At 48.7% G+C, this 23,415-nt stretch overlaps 1 protein-coding gene across 1 annotated transcript in view; it reads left to right on the forward strand.

Annotated features, from left to right (window-relative positions):
- The window catches only part of LOC119444999 (protein I'm not dead yet-like), a 42,027-nt gene extending 19,288 nt beyond the window's left edge, over positions 1-22,739 (forward strand). Inside the window, exons 7-12 of the mRNA XM_049664835.1 lie at positions 273-404; positions 7,489-7,605; positions 8,273-8,359; positions 14,169-14,276; positions 17,475-17,652; positions 22,512-22,739. Coding sequence (XP_049520792.1) covers positions 273-404; positions 7,489-7,605; positions 8,273-8,359; positions 14,169-14,276; positions 17,475-17,652; positions 22,512-22,739 — 850 coding nt within the window. The remainder of the gene's footprint in view (positions 1-272; positions 405-7,488; positions 7,606-8,272; positions 8,360-14,168; positions 14,277-17,474; positions 17,653-22,511) is intronic.
- The last annotated feature ends 676 nt before the right edge of the window (positions 22,740-23,415 follow it).

Consider the following 23,415-nt stretch of genomic DNA (forward strand, 5'->3'; position numbering starts at 1 on the left):
TCTTCAAATACGCATGTGGCGTAAGCATGTATCCTAAATTTTGCTGGGAAAGTGTAAATCGTAAGTCTTCAACTGTAGAAAGCGCCGTACCTCAGTTCAACGCTGTACACGCTGAGGACGTGAAACATTTAGGCTTTTCCACACGCCGAAGACGTTTGTGACTAGACATATACAGAAACATGTAAGTTGTATTGCGAGTGAAACCTCTCGTAAATTAAAATGCTTATATTCGGAGAACGCTTGACGGAGAGTTGGGCTTGCACGGAACGCAGGCATTCGAGCGAGATAGCGGCGTACGTGCGCAAGATGATGCTGTTGTCGGTGACGTACGCGTGCAACGTCGGCGGCACCGGCTCGCTCATCGGCACCGCGCCGAACCAGATCCTCAAGAACATCTTCGACCAGTGAGTTCGTACTTTCGACTGCTTCGACCTGTACGCGGGCCTAATGTTCAAGTGTATGATAACGGGGTTGCGAACTCGTCGCTGCAGAGTTCGATCAGCTTGTACGCTGCGTACAGTGCTTACGCACTGACCGGAAAGTTAGCATTGGTCGAACAGTGGATGTCTCAGGTTATAGAGTCAATGTTTCGGTAAGGGGACTTCTCTGCGTAAGGGCCGACAGAGCAAACCCGTACGCGTTTTCTTTGTATAGCTTCGTGCTGCATTTCGTTTTATGACCAGTTCTTTCTTTCACGAACCTTCCTCCGCCTTACGGCCGGACTTCCTCAGAACTAGTTCACCAAGACAAAGCCCCCTTGTCGAAACATCTGCTTCATTCTGAGGCACCCTTTGTTAGACGAGTGTTCAAGTCTCACATCTTCCTCTGAGCCTCTATTCTTGACAGGAAGTTGCACCTAACGGGCCACTTAAAGAACAACTAAACTAAATCGGACTCATAAAGTATTGCTTCAAAACTTCTTTTGTAAGTTTTATGCAATATGTTGATTAGTAAAAGGGAAATTGAAGGTCATAGTTGCGTTTTCTGAACTTTCCGCGGGAACCTCAGCGCTGGTAGGCGAGGGTGGCGTCATGGATTTCAAAGTATTCTCTCGTATTGGGGCTGTTGCGGCTTGATAAGAGTCCTCGAAAAATTGCATACGTTCAATCTTTGACTCTTTTAGGAGACAGCGTAGTTCTTAAGCGCCATAAAATCAACTAAGCCTGAAGAGACGCTGTCTAAAATGCACGACTCCGCGGTGACGTGTGCGGGAACCTTAAGATGGTGTCGCCACCTATCTTCCGTTTTCTCTCGCTTACCAATCCTTCTCTCCCGGTAAGAGTAGCATGTTTGGTATTCTAAAAGGCTGTACACAGGTCGTCCCGGGTCGATTTTACCTGCTTTTAAAATCGTAACTGGTGCCGTTGTCAGACAACTAGCAAACTCATGAACGCGTTAGTCGCGAGTCCTCGGTGCACATTGCTTTAGAGCCGATTTTTGCAGCGCAACGTTGGTGTTAACCCATATTTAATAACACATTCACCGGTTCCAGGTATCACTCTGTTTTTCTTTCAATTTATTCCTCAGGCGTTAAACAATTGTAAAGCTCAGGCATAAATCCTGTGGCATTCAATCTTAAGCGCGTATGTCTTTACCTAATCATGACTAAGGTCTTGCTAAGGGCAACATGTGGAAAATAAAAGGATATTATTGGAATCAGTGGTTCGTCTGCTAGAGAAGACTGTTCTTTGTGTTGGTCCTGCTTCCGAACCGCTGTGTTACTAGGGAGCCTACAAAACAGCGCTTGCGTGTCGGCTCCCTATGTGTTACTAATTCCAATACCCCGGCATGAATTTTGCGCCAGCTGGCGGCTTCCTTTTCAATGAGTTGTCGGTGAGGGGAGGGTATTTTTTGCAGCGAAGCTGTATTCCTCTACCCCCGATGCGTTTGTTGCGTCCGTGGGCGAACACTCAACCGATCACAGTGGGACGCGCGCGCCGCATGCACCGCTGGGTTTCTTGCAGTACCACCGGATGGCGCTTAATTGCCTCCACGGCAGCGGCGGCGCAGGCCGTGCGGCGGAAAAAAAAAAGAACCAGAAAGCTCGCCATCGCGCATAGCGTTCGCTGCAAGCGTTTCCCGGTAAAGATTACGGTTGCATAAGCTGCAGGTTGCCGAGACGCGGCAACTGTGGCATACGAAGCAGGGAGCGACGTAACTAAAGTTTCATATGTAAAAGAAGTACCCGCCTGGCAACTGATTTCATTTGCGTTCTGATAGCGTTCTTATAGCCGCGCATAGTTAGGACTCCCGAAGAGCAGGCTGAACACGATGAGTGGCGACGGGAACAGCAACGTCGATTTGTACAACGACATCGTGCTCAGGCTAGGTAGGACGCAACGGTTCCTGCCCAAAGCAAGCCACGCACAGTTAAGACGCCTGAAGAGCAGCGCGAATACGACGAGCGACAAGAGGAACAACAACGCTAATATGCACAACGGCATCGTGCTCAGTCTCGGCAGGACCCAGTTCAAGGATACGTGACATAGTTCTATCGGATCAGCTGATGCCAGCTTCGCTGGCCAATCACCTTCACAGCGTGGATTGTAGCGCATTTCAGCAGAGTGCTGTTAGACCGCGTAGTCCGAACAAAAAACTGCGTCTGGCGATGACGTCACCGCGCGTTACCCAGCAATACCTCGCACCAGCTGTGCGAGGCGTTGCTAGGCAAGATGGGCTGGTGGATAGCCGTGATTATGGAAAGGCGCGAAAACTGACCCCTCTATATATAGTCCAACGTGGGCGCCGCGCCGCGCCGCCCAGCCGCATGCGCATTTTATACGAAACTTTATATACGAAATTTTATACAAAATTTCATACGAAACCAAGTTAAGCAAAGTTAAAGCTAAGAACCAGCCAAGCTAAACCAAGTTAAGCAAAGGAAAGCAAAGCTAAAGTTACAGAAGGGCCACCAGCTTCGCTGCTTGCCCAGTCTTCGCACCAGTTGTGAGCTGCCCCTAATTTTTTAGGGGCGAAGCTCCTTAGGGTGTGGGTCTGTCCATCCTCTGTAGTATGTAGTAGTAGTAGTAGTAGTCGTCGTCGTAGGTAGCCACGTCTACTTTAATGAAAAAAAAAAATCCGAAAGTTGTGTCTGTAGCGCGGAATCGAACCAGGGACCCCTCGCTTCCGAACGCGCGGCGCTTACCACTACGACACGAAGCGCACATGGACACGCGCACCACAATGACAATAAATACCCAACATTAACGAAAGACTGCGCGTTTCTAATGCGTTTGTGCTAGCGCGTTACGGCCCGTGTAAGAAGCTGGTGTAAGACGCTGTGGCCTCTCCGCCTTACCCCCGTATTCATAAACGCACCTCGACTTGAACTTGACTTGCCACCGCCTTGGGCAGCGCGTTCGAAACGCGTTGAAGGCGGTGGCAAGTCAACAAGTCGAGGAGCGTTTATGAATACGGGGGTTATACTCTCTCAGCAGTCATGTGATGGCGTCGGCAAACGCGGTGCACGTTCCGGCATGTGTAAACGGCTGCGTAAGACGCTGTGGCCTCTCCCCCTTACTAGAGAGTACTGCACGTTTCTAACGCGTTTGTGCTAGCGCCCCCTTAAGCGGGCGATGGTGCAATTATAATGAAAGGCGCTGTTATAAAATAGGAATGACGTCACATATGGCGCGTGTCATTGGTGGAAGTCAATCGTTCGATTTAGTGCGGCGAGGCTGGGCGAATTACACGGAAGATTCACGGTTTACCGATGATTCCCTCCGGAGCTTCGCCCACTCATTATCATTCACCCCGTGGATATGCGGTGTTTTTTTTTTTCTGATTGTGCACAGATGAACGAGAATCGATCGGGAATTCGTTGGATTGGGGTTGTTACGGTGGATTTCCAGGTCCGTCCCAATCGAGTCTGCCCGGTCAGTAATCCCTCGGACTAGCGAATCGGCCAGTTCGTTCCCTTTCAGCCCCGTGTGGCCTGGGCGCCATACGATCTGGGGATCATGGGCGAATTCTGTCAGTATTATTAGGTGACTTGTTTTACTCACGTGGCCCCTAAGAAGCATGCTACATGCTCCTTGTGAGTCTGATTATAGCGACGCTCTTTTTCGTGCGTTCCGCGTGAGTGAGGGCCATTGACACGGGGAAAGTTTCGGCAGCCCCGGAGTCCCTGCCCTAACGGATGCCGTAAATTGTTGTTGGGATTTCGTGTCGACGATTGGCCGCTGCGTACCTCTTGTTCTTTTGTGGTTCACTGCCGTTGGGGTGTGGGTTCCGGTACGCGGCTGCGTCCGTGTATATTGTGTTGCACCTGGGATTATTTTCATACGTTGGTCTAATGTGCTGTATATACGTGCTTTACGCCTTGCTTTATTGTATTCCGGGTGCATGGCTTTTGGTATGGCGGCCACTGTTCTTTGAGGTTGTGATGAGGTTGGCAGTGGCACCACCTTTTAGCTGATGAATTGTGCGTGTGGAGGAATACGTGCCCTTGTCAGCAGGGTCCGTACCGCGTGAGTAGCTCATGCATTACCTCTGAGAGATTCCTGTGGCTTGTTTTAGCTCTTCGAATGTGTTGTGTACCCTTAAGGCTAGCAGGCGCTCTGTGGACGTCGGCTTCGGTAGTCCGAGGGCCGCTTTATATGCCGATCGTCTCGCACAGTGTCTGTTGTCTCGCACAGTGAAGCTGTTTACCTCTAGCCCCCGTGTGCATCCCCCGCATGCGCTTCCAGGGGGGGGGGGGGGGGGGCAAGGGGGGTTGTACCTTGGGCGGATTACGTCCGTCTCCTGGACAGGAATGGATACGACACGATCGGACAGGAATGGAGACGCTTGTGTACGTGGCCTGTGCTTATGTGGTTATAACGTCACGCGTGTCGGAGATGCCGGCGTGGCGGCAGCAGCGCTTGCGGCATGCGAATGGGAGGTGCGGTGACCACGGCGGCGCTGGTGTCGGCGTAGTGTGGTGCCGTATGAAAAAAAAAAAAAAAAAAAGACGTATGATTTCCTAATGTATGCCGCCTATGTATGCAGCCTAAACAGCTGCGCTGGTAATCCATACCCATATGAATGTTGTGGCCCCACGACTTTTTTGTTGTGTCGACCTGCATTCCCTCCTCCTGACTAAGGAGGTGTTAGGGCAAGCCGTACATGACTCGGCTTATCACAAGTGCTTGGACGAGCCTTATCGTTTCTGGTTCTTTCATGCCCGCTTTGCGATATGTTACGCGGCTTATCACGTGTGCGATGTTATTGATGGGAAAGCGTGAAAAGGTCCATTGAGCGAAAATTCTTGGAGGACGTTCAAGCTTCGCCTTTAAGAGTGGAACGCGCTAGCCTTCAAAGATCCCTGACTGCTTCTCACGCTTCTTGGCAGCTACAGCTTATGTAACCGTAATGTTTACCGGGAAAAGATGGCGGCGAACGTCATGCACGAAGGCGAGCATTATGGTAGAAACGCGGCATCTTGCGGGGCCCGATCCCGGAGGTTGTGCACAGCCGCGGAAAAAAAATACATCATTTTTAGCTTTGTGTTATTGTTTCGCACTTTTAATATTTCAGTCTGAGAAGATTTAACATAGGAGGCATGCGCTGTCGGTATTTTGTTTCATGACATTTGTTTGTGCACTGTCGTTCTTAACATTCCGAAAAATAACATTGTCAAGAATGTAAAACAAGGTAAGAGCAACTTTAGTGATAGAATGGTGTGGCAGTATAACTCGCAAATACCGCATGTCACGGAGCTTCCGTGACTGAAAATTTCCGCCTATATTTAGGTATATGTATATGCCACGCCTTGCTTTCGTCTTTTCTTTTACTTTCATCGCCCTTTTTATTATTATGTCAAAATTCCAAATCTATGTACAAACACATTTAATTTGCTGTATCAAGGCGTGGCATATACATGTACCTAAATATATACGGAAATTTTCGCTCACGGAAACTCTGCCGACACCGTATTTTCGCCGACACGGGGCCTTTAACGTTATCGCGCTGAAAGCCGGCGGCGTCTGTAGCAACGGAACGGCACCTAACTTCCCATTGACTGCGACGCCACGCCACAAGCGCGTGAGGGAGCGCTCGTGACAGTGATTCGCGCTTGCTGGCTCGGGCCTCGATGGAGCAGTGAGGGCGAAAGGGAACACCTTCGGCTGGCGGTATTTCTTGCGGGGAGACAGCATCACCGCAACGCCACGTCTCCATCGCTCTCGCTCCCGGAAGCCTGTCATACGCGCGTTCCTTGTCTGCGCAAGCTCTCACCTGCGTTCTAACTGCGCCTCGGTAAGACCAAATCAAAACGCGCTAAACGTCTCAAGGCGCTCGGTTGCCCGCGAGGAGTTCATATCTCGAAGGACCGCTCAGCGGCGTTCAAGTGGACATTAATGCATTCGCATTCGCAACTCATAACAAGTGCTTAGGGGTCCTCGGATTTCTTGTGTGGTAGTTTTGAGTGTTTTGATGGTGTGGGAGGTTTTTCACTACATTGAAGCCAGAAACCCAGGACCCCCATCGCCGTGACTTCTTGGACCTTCCACGACTATGTTGACGGGTCCGTTCGATATGTAGCCCCTCGAGTGTACCCGAATGACCTCCGGGGCACATCTGAGGTCACTGTTCCTCAAGAAGTTCTCTACTGCCTCGGCTGCTTGCTGTAGTGCGTGTTCTTTGCGTCCCAGGGGGCCCCTTGCTGCCCACAGCGTTATGTCGTCTTCATACAGTGTGTAGTAGCCCAAATCAGTGATTTGCTCCAGTTGTCGCGTCAGACGACACTTCGCTATGTTGAGCGGCAAGGGTGAGATTATTGCCCCTTGGCGTGTTCCTCTACTGGGCATCTTGAACTTTCGGGAAGCGATTTGGCCGATGCCTATTGTGGCACTACGGTTGGTGAGAAAAGCACGCACGTAATTGTACCTACGCTCTCCGCATCCTGTCAGTTCGAGTTCTTCTCATATTGTTTTGTGAGAAATGTTATCAAATGCACCCTTGAGGTCAAGTGCAAGCACTGATCTTTCCTCTCCGTGGGCGATGTTGCATATAATTCCTTTGATCAGTAGGAATGCGTCTTGACAGGATAGCCCCGTACGGAACCCTATCATGGTTTTTGGGAACCATTTTGTGTCGTCTAGTACCGTTGTAGTCTTATTTGTACAACTCATCGTACAGTTTGCCCAAGAAGGACGTGAGGAAATGGGCCTTAGAGTGTTAGGGGGATCATGATAATTTTAGCGTGTTTGCATTCCGGGGGCAATTGGCCCTTGAGCCAGCTCTCGCCACTGAACAGTTCTGTGATTTTAGTCAGGGCTCAGCGTTTTAGCCCGGCCTCGGCCACGCCATGCGCAGCCGCGGCCGGATTAAAAGAGGAGACGGGCGCTTGCATGCCTAGCGCCTTCGTCGATGGCAGAAATGCGCCTGGAGTGTGTATATAATTGCTGTCGTAATAAAATTGAGTCGTAATGATTAGTCCGTAAGATGGCGCCTCACTGTATGAAGCCAAATGAGTTAGCACTTCGCCTTTGCGTGGTGCGCGTGCAGGCGGTTTCCGGAATCAAACGAGCTGACGTACGCCTGGTGGATGCTGCTTAACGGGCCCGCCATGATCGTGCTGGTACTCCTGGCGTACGCTTACGTCCAGTGGAGCATCGAGCGCAAGTGAGTCTCACGCTCATTGTCACGTTACGCATAAAGTATTGCCTAAATATTATCTTGCTCAAACCCAACAAAATCCCAGTGACAGGGCAGTCAGTGGTTGTTGCCACCCATTCTCGTTTGAACCTGAAAAAAAGAAAAAGAAAAACGCACTGTTTGATGAAATGAAGCAAGTAAGCGCACGTGTCCATAGTGGAATTTTTATATGAATAGAGTTGTTCATACAAAGGACACAGGTGAAACTACAGTCGCATATGGCAATTTCCTGTGCTCGTCTTTCATCATAAACTGCAGCGTTATCTTGAAGCATCTGAGACGAAACTTCGTGCTAGTTTATCGTCATCTATGGTAATACAGTGAACACAAACAATGTACTATCAGTCTACTCCATAACCGGTCCCAACAAGACCATTAAACCATTGATGTATGGTGCCGCATACATATGGCTTTACAACAGATCAGGTTTTCTTGCCGCTTATTATTATTGTTTAAATTTTGCAAGAATATAATCCGGCACACACGATGATGAATATGTGCTCTGAGCAGCGTTACGTGCTCCTTAGTTTCATTAAAACATTATTTTTTACTTAACAGCAGCTAATTTCATTCAAGATCATTCAGAGGCAGGTAGCTTCGGCAGATTCGCAACCACTTATCGCCTTCGTGGCAGGGGTGGAGCTACCATGCTGGGAGCTGCGGCCGAAGCCAAGCTGACCGCTGAGGTAACACGCAGGTACAACGACCTGGGACCGTTGTCGTAAGTATCATCAGAGTCGTTCAATAATCATGTGTCATGAATGGCTTCGGATGTCTTGCCATCTGGGCTGGTCAAAATGCTCAGCGTAGTTGTCATTGTTATCATCGTCATTTCTGCTTACTGTTCTAACAAATCTCTTATGGCACAAAGGAAAGGATGGTCAATATAAACGACCAAACAGGAAAGCTCTAGTCTAGAGTTGGTAGCAGGTATCGCAAAACATGATTGAACTGCGCCAAATTAAGATTGGTCAAAGTCAGTCAAGTTTTTTAAACGATTGTAGAATCTCTGTGGATTCTTTCTAAAGGGACATAATAAGAAGGAGTGTTACGTCAAATTAGATTATTAAATTATATTTAGAACACCAGAATTCAGTCGTATACAGTGAGCGGAGCCTCGTGTCGCTAATTTTTGCTGAGCTTGTTGGCTCATACCTGCAGTGATATAATAGGATGCGAAGGAATATGAAATTAAAATAGGGCTTGAAGGATTGTGTTTTCTGTCCTGGTCTCATTTCATATTGCTTCGCGTCATATTGCGCAACAACAGCGGAGCTTTGGCTAGGACCAGAAAAGATGCAAAATCATGAAAGATGCGAATCATGAAACTTCCTCAAATTGATTTTTGTGACATCATAATATTTGAGTAGAATTTTCTCGGATATGTTTACCATGGTGAGTGCAGGCGACATGACAAGAAAGATCGAACGTTTGCGCTATCAATTTATACTTTTATTTAGAATGCTGTGGACTATATTTAGCTTATTAATATTGGGAAAGAACATGGTGTAGGATAAAGAATTGATAAAGATAAAGATTGCCAGGAAACAGAAACATTCGACCCAGAGGGCCTATAAAGACTATCAGAAATCGAACGTTAGGGCTTGGCCACTTTTTGAACGTCGCTACCCAAAAATAAGTCTACGCAACCATGCTTTTTGGTAATGTTGAAGGTCTGGGATTTTTTCCTGGAGAATACTGAATTCGTCTGAAAGAAGGGGTCCAACCTTTTGCCGTTTCAGCGCCATACATGATACCATTACCTACGAGGCCAGCAATTCAGGAGGAGCTGAGGTGCCTGGAAACTGAAGATATTATGAGAAGAGGGTAGGGCAGAACTGACTGGTGCGCGCCTATTGTCCCTGCACAAAATCAGTATGGCGACATCCATATCTGTGTCGACCTACCCAAGCTAAAGCGAGCAGTTCAAAGAAAATTTAATGTTTTACCGTCGGTGGAAACACATCGGCTAGCATGAGAGAAGCCAAGTGCTTCTCAAAGTTTCAAGCCATCTTTAGCTTTAGCCAGGTAAAGCTGTCAGAGCTGACCACGTTCGTCACACCCTTCGGACATTTTTATTGTTACCTTTTGTCAATACCTCCTCTACACCTGATGTCATTCAAATGATGTCCGAAATACTTGAGGGTCTGCCCGCAGTGGAGAACATAATTGATGATATGCTTTTCTGTCCCTTGTATGCCTAAACTTTGGCAAGTAACAATAAGAAAAATATTTTTGATACAAAGCCTTTTAGAGGCTTTACAATGTAGTATCAGTAGTTTCTTCACAGAAATTTCTTTCGCAGCTGCCGGCTTGGAGCCGTTCTACTTATAGGACACTAGGCAAACGCGGTGTTTATCAGGCGTGATAAAACATAAAACAATTTTTACGAACTATCATGTCAGATTTCTTACAACACATCCTAGTTTTCTCATGACAGTGGAAATAAATAATGTATTTATTATGCGGAGTCACAATATTGTCGAACGATCCAAATCAATTATCTGTTTTTAACGAATACTGTTGGCAGTTTCCATGCAGTGACTTTTATCCATAAGCCATCTGGTATGAGACTGCTAGAGGCCTTTCAAATGTTAGCAAGACAGCTTTATGACTTTCACTCGGTACACTGCAATGCATTATTTAAACAACCATAAAAAAGAAGTAGCTACGAATACCACTTCTTGCCTTTATGCGAGTGCAGTATACTACAATGTTTTGGTGAAGTCTGTCTGTCCATCTTATCTTTGTTAGCATTCGGTTATTGTAAAAGATTTTGACCTTTTATAACGACATTTGAATCGCTTTCCCTCGAATGTCTCAGTCCCAGCCGTTTGCCTTCCACACAGTGAACGTTATAGGCAATTGAAAAATTGAAACAGTTTTGTAGCACTTACAGGGATCGACGATCAGCTTGGAATCACAATCAGTTAGGTAATTGAAAGCCAAAAAGCCAGAAAAGCGCTGTCCGGCTAATGGTTCATGCTAGTGGCGTATTGATCACTGATTTCGCTATCAGTTACTGCCACTATGCAACTTTGAAGGGGAAGGATATAGTCAGATTAGGGCACCTCATCATGAGTGTCAGTTTGGTTCAAAATTGCATTCAGCCTTTGTGAAGCTTTGCTTGCAGAAGTCTGATCAAGGAATATCTCTGCTCCTAACAAAAAGGAGCAATAAAGTTTATGTGAGATACACGAATTCTTGATTACTTAATCTCAACTTGAAAGCTTGTCTGGCACACCCATTACTATATGCTCTGGAAATCGCACCCAATCTTTCTAGTATCCACAATGTAGAGCGCCGCTTTTTGAAACGTTGTAAGTGACGAAGCTTTAAATACACATCATGAATATCCTGTCCTATCTACATTTTTTCCCTTATGGAGAGGTAATCATAATCTCAGCAACAACAAATTATATTTAGATTAATTTGTTGTCTTTCGCTATGATGGGATAACACCTTTCTTTGTGTCCACGTGCCCAATATGTTGCACCTTTCGTCACGCGTTGCACCTTTCGCACACACTTACAAAATTTTGCACAGTCAGTATAGTTATCACCTCATGAATACAACTTATACGAAGCTTAAACTTTCTTATAACAAATGTGTGGAGTAGCAGCAAACAGAAGCAGTGCACTACATGTAGGCCACTACGCACATACGGGTTATAGCAAGCCGAAAGGAAAATCATGACGTGCACCTGAAGGCCACCCTACAGAGACTCGCCGGCCGTGGCATAACCTTGAATAAGGAAGAATGCTACCTGGGCTTGACAAAGGTTATGTATCTTAGATTCGCGGTCGATAAACATCACTACATGAAATAAGCCCAGACTCGAAGAAGACTGAAGCAATCAAGTTTCTGCCGGCACCCCAGAATTATCAGCAATTCGTACACTTGTTGGGCTGGTAAACCATGTTGCCCGCTTTCTTCCAGAAGTCTACGAAACTACTGCACCTCTGAGGGAATCTCGGACGAACCTATAGTAGAACTAGTCCATGTTACGGTAGGCTGCCTCTCGAAAATACTAAAGGTGATCTCAGTCACAAACCTGCCTAACGAAGAACAGCACAACACCTCGTACTGTCGTATCCGCTGACACATCGTCACACAGCCTAAGGGCGGCTCTTCAAGAACAAGAAAGTGAAGAACTCGTAGCGCTCATTTTTCAGTCAAGGTCACTGACTCCAACCGAGAAGCTAGCAATCTGCACAAATTGAAAGGAAGATACACTGAAGAGGATGGAAAACTGGGCGAGCTGGTATTGATTCATGGCAAATATCAACAGCGCACCTAAATCGAAGACGAAGGAAGACTGTAGACACAACACAAGCGCTGTGTGGTGTCTACGTCTTCCTTCTTCGTTTTCAGTACGTTGTTGCTTATTTGCCTTGAAAAGAGCTATTTGGCACTGACGTGAGTCTGCGGTACGCTTAACAAGTGCTTGAGAAGTTTACTTTTTTTTTTTTTTGCTACAAACAGAGTGCAGGGTGTTGGTGTCACTGCTAGGAAAACACAACCTGCGCGAGTTGCCACCCCGAGTGCAGCGCTTCCGCATTCGGCTGATGCGTTCCTCCTTTACGGTTGATTATGTACCCGAGCAGAGTATTGATTGCTACGCCTTATTCCGAGTCCCTTACGAGACGCCAGAGAAACAAGGCCTCCCTATTGCGCACGTTTCTTCATTGTCGTTGGAGCCCTGAGTACAGTTACCTGGACAGTCTCTTGGAACGCATTGCAGGAGAACAGAAGCGTGACCTAGAATGTGCCGCGCTTATGCAATATTGTAAAACACAATGGCCGGAATAGTACAACATTTCGCAGAACATTCAGCTCTACCACCCAGAACGAGAAATGATCATCAAGTGCCACGATCTTCTGCTGAAAGGAGGTGGTCATTGTTGCAAATATCGTTAGAGAAGTTATGTCTAGAACATATACGACATGCATCAGGGAATGGTGCGACGCCGAGCTCGAGCTCTAGAGTCAGTTTGGTGGCCCCGATGAAGCGCTGCGATTGCTGAGAAAGTAATAAAATGTCGTAACCAAATGGGCCGTACACACGCTACAGCACACAAACGCATGCGGATGGTAACATTGGCGCTTTAGCCCATATTGCCCATGGGCAAAAGAGCCCATGATGCCATCCGATACACTTGAACGCCCGTGGCAAAAAAATGCTACGAACTTGTTACACCTGAACGGAAAGACTACGTTTCACTAAAGGACTACTGCTCTAGATTACTGGAAGTCGCTCCGTTAGGGATCGACAGCTTTGAAAGCCTTCATCGAGGTAATAAAAGGGACCTTCGCCCGACACGGGATCCCAGAGCCGCTGATTACGGACAACGGTTCTCAATTCGTTGCAGATGAATTTACAGAATTTGCTTCATACTGTGGCTTTAAGCATGTCACTAGAAGCCGCCGTTATCGTTAGGTCAATATGGAAGCAGAAAGAATCGTCAGGACCATGAAATGTCTCCTGGAGCAGTCAGACTACCCGTACCTTTCTCTTGGTCTTTCTCTTGGTCCCACATACCCGCATCTGCCTGTGTTGAGCTACCGCATGACGTCTCTGAGCAGCAGTTTCAGCCTGGCTAAGCTCTTGATTGGGAGGACGCTGCGCAGCCACTTGCCACTACTCCCTGCAATCTCTGCGCACGTTTTATTGACTAAAATACTTGGAGGAAGACTGCCACAGCCGCACCAGTAAGTCGCACCAAACAGAAACAAGACTTCGACACTCGACGCCAGACACGATCGCTGTCACCCCAGTATAGCAAGACGATGACACCTGGCGGCCCTGAGTTCCAATGCACCGGGAAAGTCCCTCCTGGCCAAGCCGACACACCGATATCCACTACAGTTAATACGAAACACGGACAACTGATGCGGAACCTCGGAGATGTGATCCACTTACCAGCAAACACAGCCAATAGAGCCTTCTAGGCGGAAAAAGAACCTTGTGAAATGCTTTATGGTGGAACCTTTATTTGCCTAGACAGATATGGTTATGCGCCATAACAAGTGAACGCTCCGAGTGAAAAGAAAAGGATTAGTGATGCGCCTAGCTGCTAGAACGACATTCTGCAAGCGAAGAACATACCTGGGATGGGGACAAGCAACAACATTACAGACAAATAAGCGCTCTCTTTTTGCAGTCGCCAACAACGTGCATATACTTTCTATATATATACTTTCTCGTATATGTATATATACATATACATATACATATACATATGCAGTATATGTATACTTTCTCGGATGCCTTCGGCATCCTACAACCATGTATACCGTACTAGCACGGTGTGAAGCGGCGTCCCGTAACCTCACATGATAACTATCTATAGTTTTTGCCCACTGCTGAGCTCACTTAATTCGGAATAACTATGTGTGTCAACTATATAAAAAATGCGAAATAACCGATGGCACTACCTAGGAGTCTCGCTAGGTCAATATATTGGCGTAATATTACGATGTGACAAGTCGTTTCCGGGTTTTAACCGATGGCGTTTCCCGCTCTGCAGGTTTGCGGAGGCAACGGTCGTGTTCATGGTGGTGTTGATGGTGCTCCTGCTACTCACGATGAAGCCGCAGATCCTGCCCGGATGGTCCTCGCTGTTTCCGGAACCGCAGTACGTGCCTCGCACAAAGCATCCACGCACTCGAATTGGAATGAAGCATTCCGTTCGGGTTACAGAATTGCGGTTTATATATCGTCACCACCATCATCATCTAACCATCATCGTCGGTACAGGAAGTCGCTATATTTATTTCCACTGCAGTACGAATGCCTCTTTCTGCCACCACCAATTAGCTCTTTCTTGTTCCAGCTGACAGCCCATCTTGTGCGGGCCAATTTTCCAATTTCATGACCACCTGGTTCTCTGCACATTCTCAACTGCATTTCCTTCCTCTTGGAAGGCATTTTGTAACTCTAACACACCAGTGCTTACGTATTACATATCGCACAATGATGCTATACGAGCAGGCTATAAAAACACCCCTCTACTGTGTTCAGTCATTGGTGTTGACGAGCTGGTGTCAACGCTACACGCTACAGTGCTAACACTACGCTGCGTTTTGACAAAATCGGGTTTTAGAGCGCAGCTCTTAGGCGTCCGTTCCTGCGTTGAGCGTCGGCGTTGGCATTCCTCGGCGTAACCCAGCGAGTGAGCACAGCTATGGATGAAAGAGGGAACGCGAAGCCCAGCAGAGGGTGAAAGACGGTGATAGCGAAGAAAAACGCGCGGAGGAAAGTAGAGGAGGAAAGTATGGGGAAAGGGTGAGGAGGAAAGGAGAGTGCCGCACGGGACTACGAGATCGCGCCATTGCGGCGTGCGCGGTAATGCGCCGATGACGTCATTACTAAGGCACTGCGGCGAGCGCTGGACGACAGCGTGCACCGATACCATATATGGAAACAAAGCGCTGGAGTGTGCTTCGGATATACATCGCATGCGCTACTTCGCCAGCGCCACCGCCGCTAGGGAATGCGCATGAGAATGCGTTCCGCGCGAGACACACGTTCCCGTGTTCGTGCTTTCTTTCTGAACAATGAGCGACGCAACCGGTGGAATTCAAAACACCGGAAGAGCTGCGCTCAAATTTCGCATAGGTAGCATCGTAATCGTGGGTGGATGTTTTACAGCGAAGCTGTATACCTCTACCAGCCAACGAAATTTTCGTGTCGTTGGCGTAAGCAAAAACCGTCACGGTAAGCAAGCGGCTCCTGATCGCGCTCGGTACACGCTCGGCACGCGCTCGGCATGAGCGGGTGCCGAGCGCTCCCGCGTTTGTTGTCGTCTTCCACAGCTGGCTGCGTTGCCGCTCATCATTCCACCGTACAATTTCACTTATCTTCTGGCGTCGTAATCGGGAGGCTGCGTTTAATGGGGAGGCCGCGTCGTAATGGGGAAGCGGTGCATCACTGCATTCTTCGCACCTCCCCAGGTTTCACGTTAATATAGAGCTGCATTTCGCTCAATGGGTCATTTGACACTTACGCATAAAATTTAATTCACCGCTCAAACCGAGCCTACGACTTAACTCGTGCTAACTGTAATAACTAATAAAAACTAAAACAGTAAGAAAGGCTTCCATAATGGCTAAATTGCTGAGGGAGTTAAAGAAAAACATGATGGTTTCACAGCATACAGCTCAGCACTCGTTTTCAAAAGAAAAACCACAAAACAAGCATCAAAACCACATGGTAGATGATAAAGCGCGTGTGAACAATGAGAACACCCTCCGACACGTTCCTGGTAAAGATTAGGTTTGCAGCTGCTTCGAAAGGGGTTGACATCATTCAAAACCCTCGTGTGAAGTGCAAACCATATAATGTATGCTAATGACGTCTGCGAATAATGCGAAGTACGTTTCTTCTCCCGCGTGTGTTTCCCGGTAAAGATTACGGTTGCGTAAGCTACTGAAAGTAGAAAAGTACCCAACAGCGTAGAAATCATGTAGTGACGTCACCACGGTCTAGCAACTCATTCAGTTCACTCCAGGCTACCACAAAAAGACAACGAAAAGTAAAGACGCCAGAAGAACAGCGTCAATATAATGTCGTTGTGAAGTAATAAAGGGTGTGATTATGTACATTTCACTTATCTCTGGTTTCACTCTTTGTAGAGCGACGTGTGTTAATTCAAGTGGCGTCACAATGGATAATCGTTGTGGGTGTCATTTACAGCTTCGCTGTCCAACCACCTTCAGAGCATGGATTGGAGCCACAGTTTTTTAACAGCGAAGCTGTTATAGCTAGCTGTAAAAAGTGGCGCCTGCTGTCGCAAAACCTCGCCCAGCTGTGACGTCAATGCGTTGCCTAGCAACCACCTCGAGGAGCGGCGTGTGCCTCGCCTCCTCTCCATGCCGTGCACATGTTGCCATGACATGGGACGTTAAGGAGAGGGAAGGCGAGCATGCGCGCGGCCCGCGCAATGCTCGGGAAAGGGAAAGAGAAAATGAGAGCGAGATAGAGAAACAAATTGTAGCAGCACCAACGAGGCAACGCGCAGAGCTGCTGCCGACGCCGCCCGCGTTGCCTAGCCACGCATGTGCCGAAGCAGTAGCGATGACGTCACCTCGCGTTGCCCGGTAACCGCCTGCGCAGGTGCGCGCTCGCTTCGCCCGACAAAGACATGGCTCCTGCCTGCCTGCCGGCCTGCGTTTGTGGCATGTCAGGAACGCTGTCGCTCGCAGGCGCCGATGCGTCCAGCGCTAGTCACGCGAAATGTCGCGAAAGGGAAGATACCTCCGAAAATGATCGCTCGAGAATACTTTCCCTACATGCGTAGTTTATTTAAACCAAGTTAATACCTAGCAGTAGCAGCCAGTAAGACTTGAGGATTTACACTTTCGCTGTGCCTAAGCTTTGCACGACAGAGTGCAAACTTGCCCGCTTTTCTTTTTTAGGGGCGAAGCTCCTTGGGGTGTGGGTCGTTCCCTCCTCTGTAGTAGTAGTAGTAGTAGTAGTATGTAGCCACCTGTAGTTTTATGAAGTGTTCACTAGATGGCGTTCCGGTTCCGCTTCCACTTCCGCTTCCACTTCCGGTTCCGGTTCCACTTCCGGTTCCACATTGCGCTCGTTCGGTGCGAATGCGGGCAAAACGCCGACGGCGTCAACAACAATTCTGCGCGTTGCTGGTGCTGCTGCATGTCCAAGTTTATACAGCTGATAAAACTACCTTGAGCCGACCCTATGGCTGCTTGGCATACCACTCAGGGTTCCCCTACGGGAAGATGGTGTAATATTTCTTATGTCTTTTTTTCAATGTTTTTGTTGTGGTTGTTAGTGTGCGTGTATATAATTATAACGCGTCTCTCTGAAGTTACATCCGGGCGTCGGTGCCGATGGTGTTGGTGTCCGTGCTGCTGTTCGTGATTCCGCGCAACCCAACCATGAACGAAACGGTTCCCATTCTGAACTGGGACGACGTCAACAACCGCGTCTCCTGGGGCACCGTGCTTGTCATCTGCGGCGGCATGACTCTCGCCGAAGCGTCCAAGGTGAGAGAATCACGAGGTGGCGCAGTATGACGCACCAGCAAAGTCCACGGTGAAAGCCATGTCAGTGCGTCACGTTTACTAGCGCGCCACTTTGATACGGGGCACATTCGCGCATGCAGCAGCGCAGTTAACCTCACGCAACGTGGTGGTGACTTGCGAAACGCCTTAAAGATGCAACCTTTAAGATGCAAAAGTGCGTTGCCCGTTTGAAGCGAGTTGGCGTCAGCGTCGGAGTGCATGTTCCAACTGTACTAGAAGGTTGTCTCCTCTTCAGTATATAGTGGCACGGCCGCTGGATAAAAAAAAGAAAAAAAAAAACATGTGGCCCGTTGCGGGGCGCCAAAACAGCGTCCCGGGCCTAGTTCTCCTCGCGCCCGCTCTGGCGCCACTGCTCGGGTACAGCCGTTCACGAGGAAGCGTTTCCACAGCCGCGTTTGTACGCACGACAGTGACTTTAATCAGGCCAAAAATAACGCGTTTTATAGTTGCACATTGCAGGTTTAATATTCAAGTCCTTATTAGAAGTGCCGATTTCACCACATATGTGAAAAGTCTGCCCTATGAGTGCCAATCTTTTGTAGAGTGAGCCTCAATGCTCTCCATGAAGGCTTGCCCGCTCGACTCACCTGAAATGAAAAGAAGTAATCTATTAGAATAATCGGCAACGGATTTGTTTCTTCAAGACTACGTCAAGACGATGGATCGCGTTTATTTACAAGATGATGAATGCGAAGGTATCGCTCAGCGAAAACAGTCCACGGCGCCGCACCCGATCCAGCCCAGCTTCGTTCTTCTCTTGAACCGAACTCCGCTCGCACGTTTCAATATTCTCTCTGCGCTAGTAGTGGCACGGCCACTAGGTTGGTAGGTAGTCGGAAGAATCTTCACCCCGTTTTTATAGGGACAAGACTGCGGGCCGCTCCCATGTTGGGACGGGAAGGCCAAGCCTCACCGCCGCATCGTGGGCCTTCTGGACAGCCCGGAGTTAATAAATCCATTCGTGGCTCTTTTTACATAAAAAAAAAAAAACGCGCGGCCTGCTGTGTCACGTCGCCGCCAGTTGGCGAGCGCGTCTCGGCTGAGTTGACAGTTGCGGCCACTGTTTTTCCTGGGCTCAAAAAAAAAAAAAAAGTTTCCTGGGCTGCGCATTCTTTTTTTTTTTTTTGCATGTACTACGGATAACCAGGAAACAAAATCGGGACCACAGTCGTAAGCACAAGCCCAATCTTCGTGTTCTTTTTACCCACTTGCTTACTTTCCCTGATGGCCCTTGGCGAGAAATATTATTCAGCCACGCTTCCCGACGCTGTAGATCGCAGGGGAATTCGTGGTACTTCACAGTAGCGTCTCTTCTCGCGTTCGAGTTGCACAGCGGCACACAACAGCTTCGCGGCATCATACCGCTAGAAAAAAAAAACCGTCTGCCACACACGCGCACACCAGAGAACCGTACTCAAGCATAAGAAGCATGAGGCAAGCTGCTCACACACACGATCACACAAAAAAAGCACACTATAATGCGCACGAAAAAGCACATCAACAGTCATAAATCCTGAGGCAACCACATTGTAGCACGAACCGGCTTCTGCCTTGCGTACCGTAGCAGTGGCGCCCTCACCAAAACAGCGGCCGCAACTGTCAACTTAGCCGAGACAGCGCTCGCCCATTGACGGCGACGCGACGCAGCAGGCCCCACTTTTTTTTTTTTTTTTATCCAGCGGCCGTGATAGTGGTGGGGTCCCTATTCCGTGAAGACGCCAGCCAGTGCCGTCACGCTACAACCGTCACGATATAGCGCAGTCTCGAACGCGCGATGTGCGGGCCGCACGAGTCCCATGTATGTGTCTCGCGGTACCCGACTTAAGATTAAGATCAATATTAACACCACTGACGTGCACTATTAATTTCTTACAGAAAAGTGGCCTTTCCCGCACGGTGGCAACCACGCTGGCCGTCCTCGAGTCGGTGCCAAGCAAGCTCGTGCTGTCGGCGCTCTGCCTGCTGGCGTCGTTCATGAGCGAGCTGGCCAGCAACTCGGCCGTTAGCTCGCTAATGATACCCGTCGTCATTGATCTGGTAGGCACGGCAACAATTCCTACTGCGTATAAAGCGAAATTGGCGTATAAAGCGAAAAGCCAATAGTTGACCAGCGAAAGATTGACAAAAAAAAAAAAAAAAAAGGGCCCAAGCACTCCGTACAGATGGTTAACCAGCGAAGCTGAAACCTGCGGCGCCGGTGTTAGCAGTGGGTTAGTCCCGACGCTGTATTGAAGCGTTTCTCAATTATTGGTTACATGTTTGTGTTTCTAGTGGAACGCAAGCACCAATGGTGTGCGGATGATGCTAACCACGACGCCGAGTTAACTCGAGATATCGAACGCATGCGACAACGGCGAGCCGATGAAGCGGCGTTGCGGGCAGAGCAGCGTGAACGTAGCAATGGCGGCAACGCGTTCGCTGGGGTCAACGCCCAGTTTCGGCGGGAGTTGCTCGAGCGGCACTTTGGCTTCGGCTGCGACGAAACGTCCACGTTGAAATCGCGAAGTGGAACGCAAGCGCCAATGGCGGGCGGATGATGCTAACCACGACGCCGAGCTAACTCGAGATATCGAACGCATGCGACAACGGCGAGCCGAGGAAGCGGCGTTGCGGGCAGAGCAGGTACGGCAAAGAGAACGACGTCACTAACGGCGCTGCCAATGGTGCGCGCGCTTAGGTGCGACGTAGACCACGACGCAACTGATGGCGCCGCCAGGCGGAGACCTTTAGAGAAACATGGGACGAACGGTTTTTCGTTTCGCCTAGCCATATACTGCTTTCGTCTGCCTTTAGTAATGGCTGGTCCTCGGAGAGCGCACGCGCAACAACGAACTTCGTCGTTCTCACCTCAAGGGGCCAGTGTCCTCACGTGCCAACTTATTTCGTGTCTTATATATATATAGTTTTGCGTTTACGCCGCGAACTTTTCCGACCAACGAGAGGTTTACAGCTTCGCGCTGGCTTTCCACTTTGATTCAGTGTGCGTGTGAAGAAGAAGAGATAAACTTTATTATAACGTGAAAGGATTAATGTGGCTGGGGCGCTTAGTCCAGGGCCCCAATGGCTGCCGCCACCGCTCTTGCTCGCCGTATCTGGGCCAGCTAGACCTGAGGCTCGGAGTGACGGAGGATCGCCTCCCACTGCGCATATGTTGGTTTGGGGGATCTTAGAATGGAGATATTGGTTGGTAGTTTTTGGCACTCCATAGTGACGTGGAAAGTCGTCGGTGGTGCACCGCAGCCTGGGCAGGTGGTGGTTTGCGTGTGAGAACACTTCACCTTGAACCATAAGAAAGGTGCTTTGATATCTTCTGCGCATTTAATTGCTTTGTAGAATCGTTATGAAGTGCAACACTGCTTGGAAGCCACAACGAAGAACTCCCTCAACTGCTCTAAGTAATAGTCTCTATTTCGATCGATATGTAATTTACCGCTTGCTACAATTGCTGAGCTTAAGTAGCATTGTTAACAACTTCAGCATTAAGCATGTTTCTTTTTACTTAAGCATAACTGCGTCCTTGCGCGTAAAACCCCAGAATTTTATTTCAAAATTTAATGTGACTCTCAAAACAGGTAGCCTCGCAAAAGGAGCGCATGCGATAACTGTATGGAAGCATGCTCCGAACAGCGGTGTACTATATACAGACGCCGTAAATGAACCTGCAGGCCGTGCTAACGAAGAACCACCCACTGTACTACGCCCTGCCAGTGGCGGTGTGCTGCTCCTTTTCATTCATGCTGCCCGCCGCCACGCCCACCAACGCCATCGTCTACCACCTCGGACACATGAAGCCGCGTGACATGGTACGGTGCTGGTCGCTCGCATCGCGACTTTTCTCCAGGGGTACGGTTGCGGTAATCGGTTAGTTCCGCCATATTGCCAAATCCGGTAATGGTGGAATTTTGAGCCAATCACAGAGGCTATAGCAAGCCTGTGGGCCAATCAGAGCTGACAAGAGGGCGAATTCGACAAACGGGCGGAATTAGCTGTTGGTGCAGTATAGCCACTCCATGGCTGTCTTAGCCGCTATTTGCTGTACCCAGTTTACGATTCCTTTCCGAAGTTGGCGTGGGTCAACTTGAAATTTGCTAGTGGGCCAACTGAAGTTTGGGTGTAGGCCAAATTGAAATCAGGGGAGGGTCAAGTTAAACTTAGGGGTGGGCCGACTTCAAATTTAGGGGTGGGCCAACTCAAATTTGGTTGTAAGCTAACTGAAATTTGAGGATAGCCCAACTTCAAGTTTCGGGGTGGGCTGACTGCAATTTGGTGGTAGACCAACTGCAATTTGGAAATGGTTACGAGATGACGAAACAACGCTGAACAACAGGACGAAGGGAGAGCACAGACACGGGCGCTGTGCTCTCCTGCGCTGTGCGAACTGGGCCAACTTGACATTTGTATGTTGTCCAACGTGAAATTTTTCGTGGGCCAACTTTAATTTGGACGTGTGCCAACGTGAAATTAGGGTGGGCCAACTTCACATTTGGACGGGATCCAACTTAAGTTTGGGTGTGGGCCAACTCAAATGTGAGGGTGAGCCAACTAAAATTTGGGGTATGCTTACGCATATTTAGACAGCTCCAGTGGAGTTCCTGCATTTTTTCTTTCCTTGCTGATCTTCAGTTTATATAATAAGCAACAATGCTTATTGCTTACAATTTTAATACGTTTGTTGCACGCATTTCTTGCGCTACACTGCGTGATATAGCAACTCACGTCGACTTCGGGGGCCCCCTACTGTCAGCCTGGATGTACTTTATCTTGCTACTTCCCAATAAAACTGTTCTGTTGTATGCGGCTTAATATCTCGCCCGCCGCAGGCACGTCCGGGTGTGCTGATGAACCTGATGACGGTGGCGGGCGAAATCCTGTCCGTCCACCTGGTGGCAATGTACCTGCTCGGCCTTGACTCGATGCCCTGGTGGGCCAAGGAGTACAGCATCAGCTTGGTCGGCACCAACATCACTCACCTGGCCCGCGCTGCACGCCGTGCCGGCGTCGATGTCGCCGACTCCGTGGCACCGCCGGGACCGCACGCGCGCTGGTAGCCGCGTCAGCGCTTCAGCTACTGCACCGAACATGGCTGCATGTGAAGGGCTGAGGACCCACGTCTGAGGGCCCAGGGCTGCCTTTTTGGGCACTGTTTTAGCGATTGGGGAGCGTTCTGTGTCGGTAGCTATGAAGACTGCTTAGAACTTTTTGGCTATGCATGCTGTTCCTCGCGCGTCTTTTGGATTTGCACCGGACGCGATTACGCAGTGAACTGTATTATGTATATTTTATAGTTTACGACTCTAACGCTGTATGCTTTGCCATTTCCGCGATGTTTCCTTTTCTTGCTTTTTTTTTGCCGATTGTATAATTGTACATTGATTGTTAGTGCGTATAGGATTTTCTTGTTCTTGTCCATAAGTTTTTTTGAATTCGATTTTGTTGCAATTCATTTGCGTTTCCCGTTCTCACTGAGGGCCTGGTGCGATTTTCGGCTTTGGGACCATCGTTTGTAGGTTTTCGCCAGTGTGTTTGTTGCTTTTGACAGCAAGCAAACTAGTGCTGATTCCTGCAGTTCCCCAGCGGCCTATTTCTTTAGCAATGTTTATTGAAGGACCATTTTGCTGCGTAGTTGTGTAGCTGTGGACGCGAGTTCACGAAGAAATGCACTCGCTGTTCCCGTGTGACGTGCATCCACATAACCAGAGGAAGCAAGGCATTGATTGACCTAAC

The sequence above is a fragment of the Dermacentor silvarum genome, chromosome 3, assembly GCF_013339745.2.
Source record: "Dermacentor silvarum isolate Dsil-2018 chromosome 3, BIME_Dsil_1.4, whole genome shotgun sequence".
Classification (NCBI taxonomy): domain Eukaryota; kingdom Metazoa; phylum Arthropoda; class Arachnida; order Ixodida; family Ixodidae; genus Dermacentor; species Dermacentor silvarum.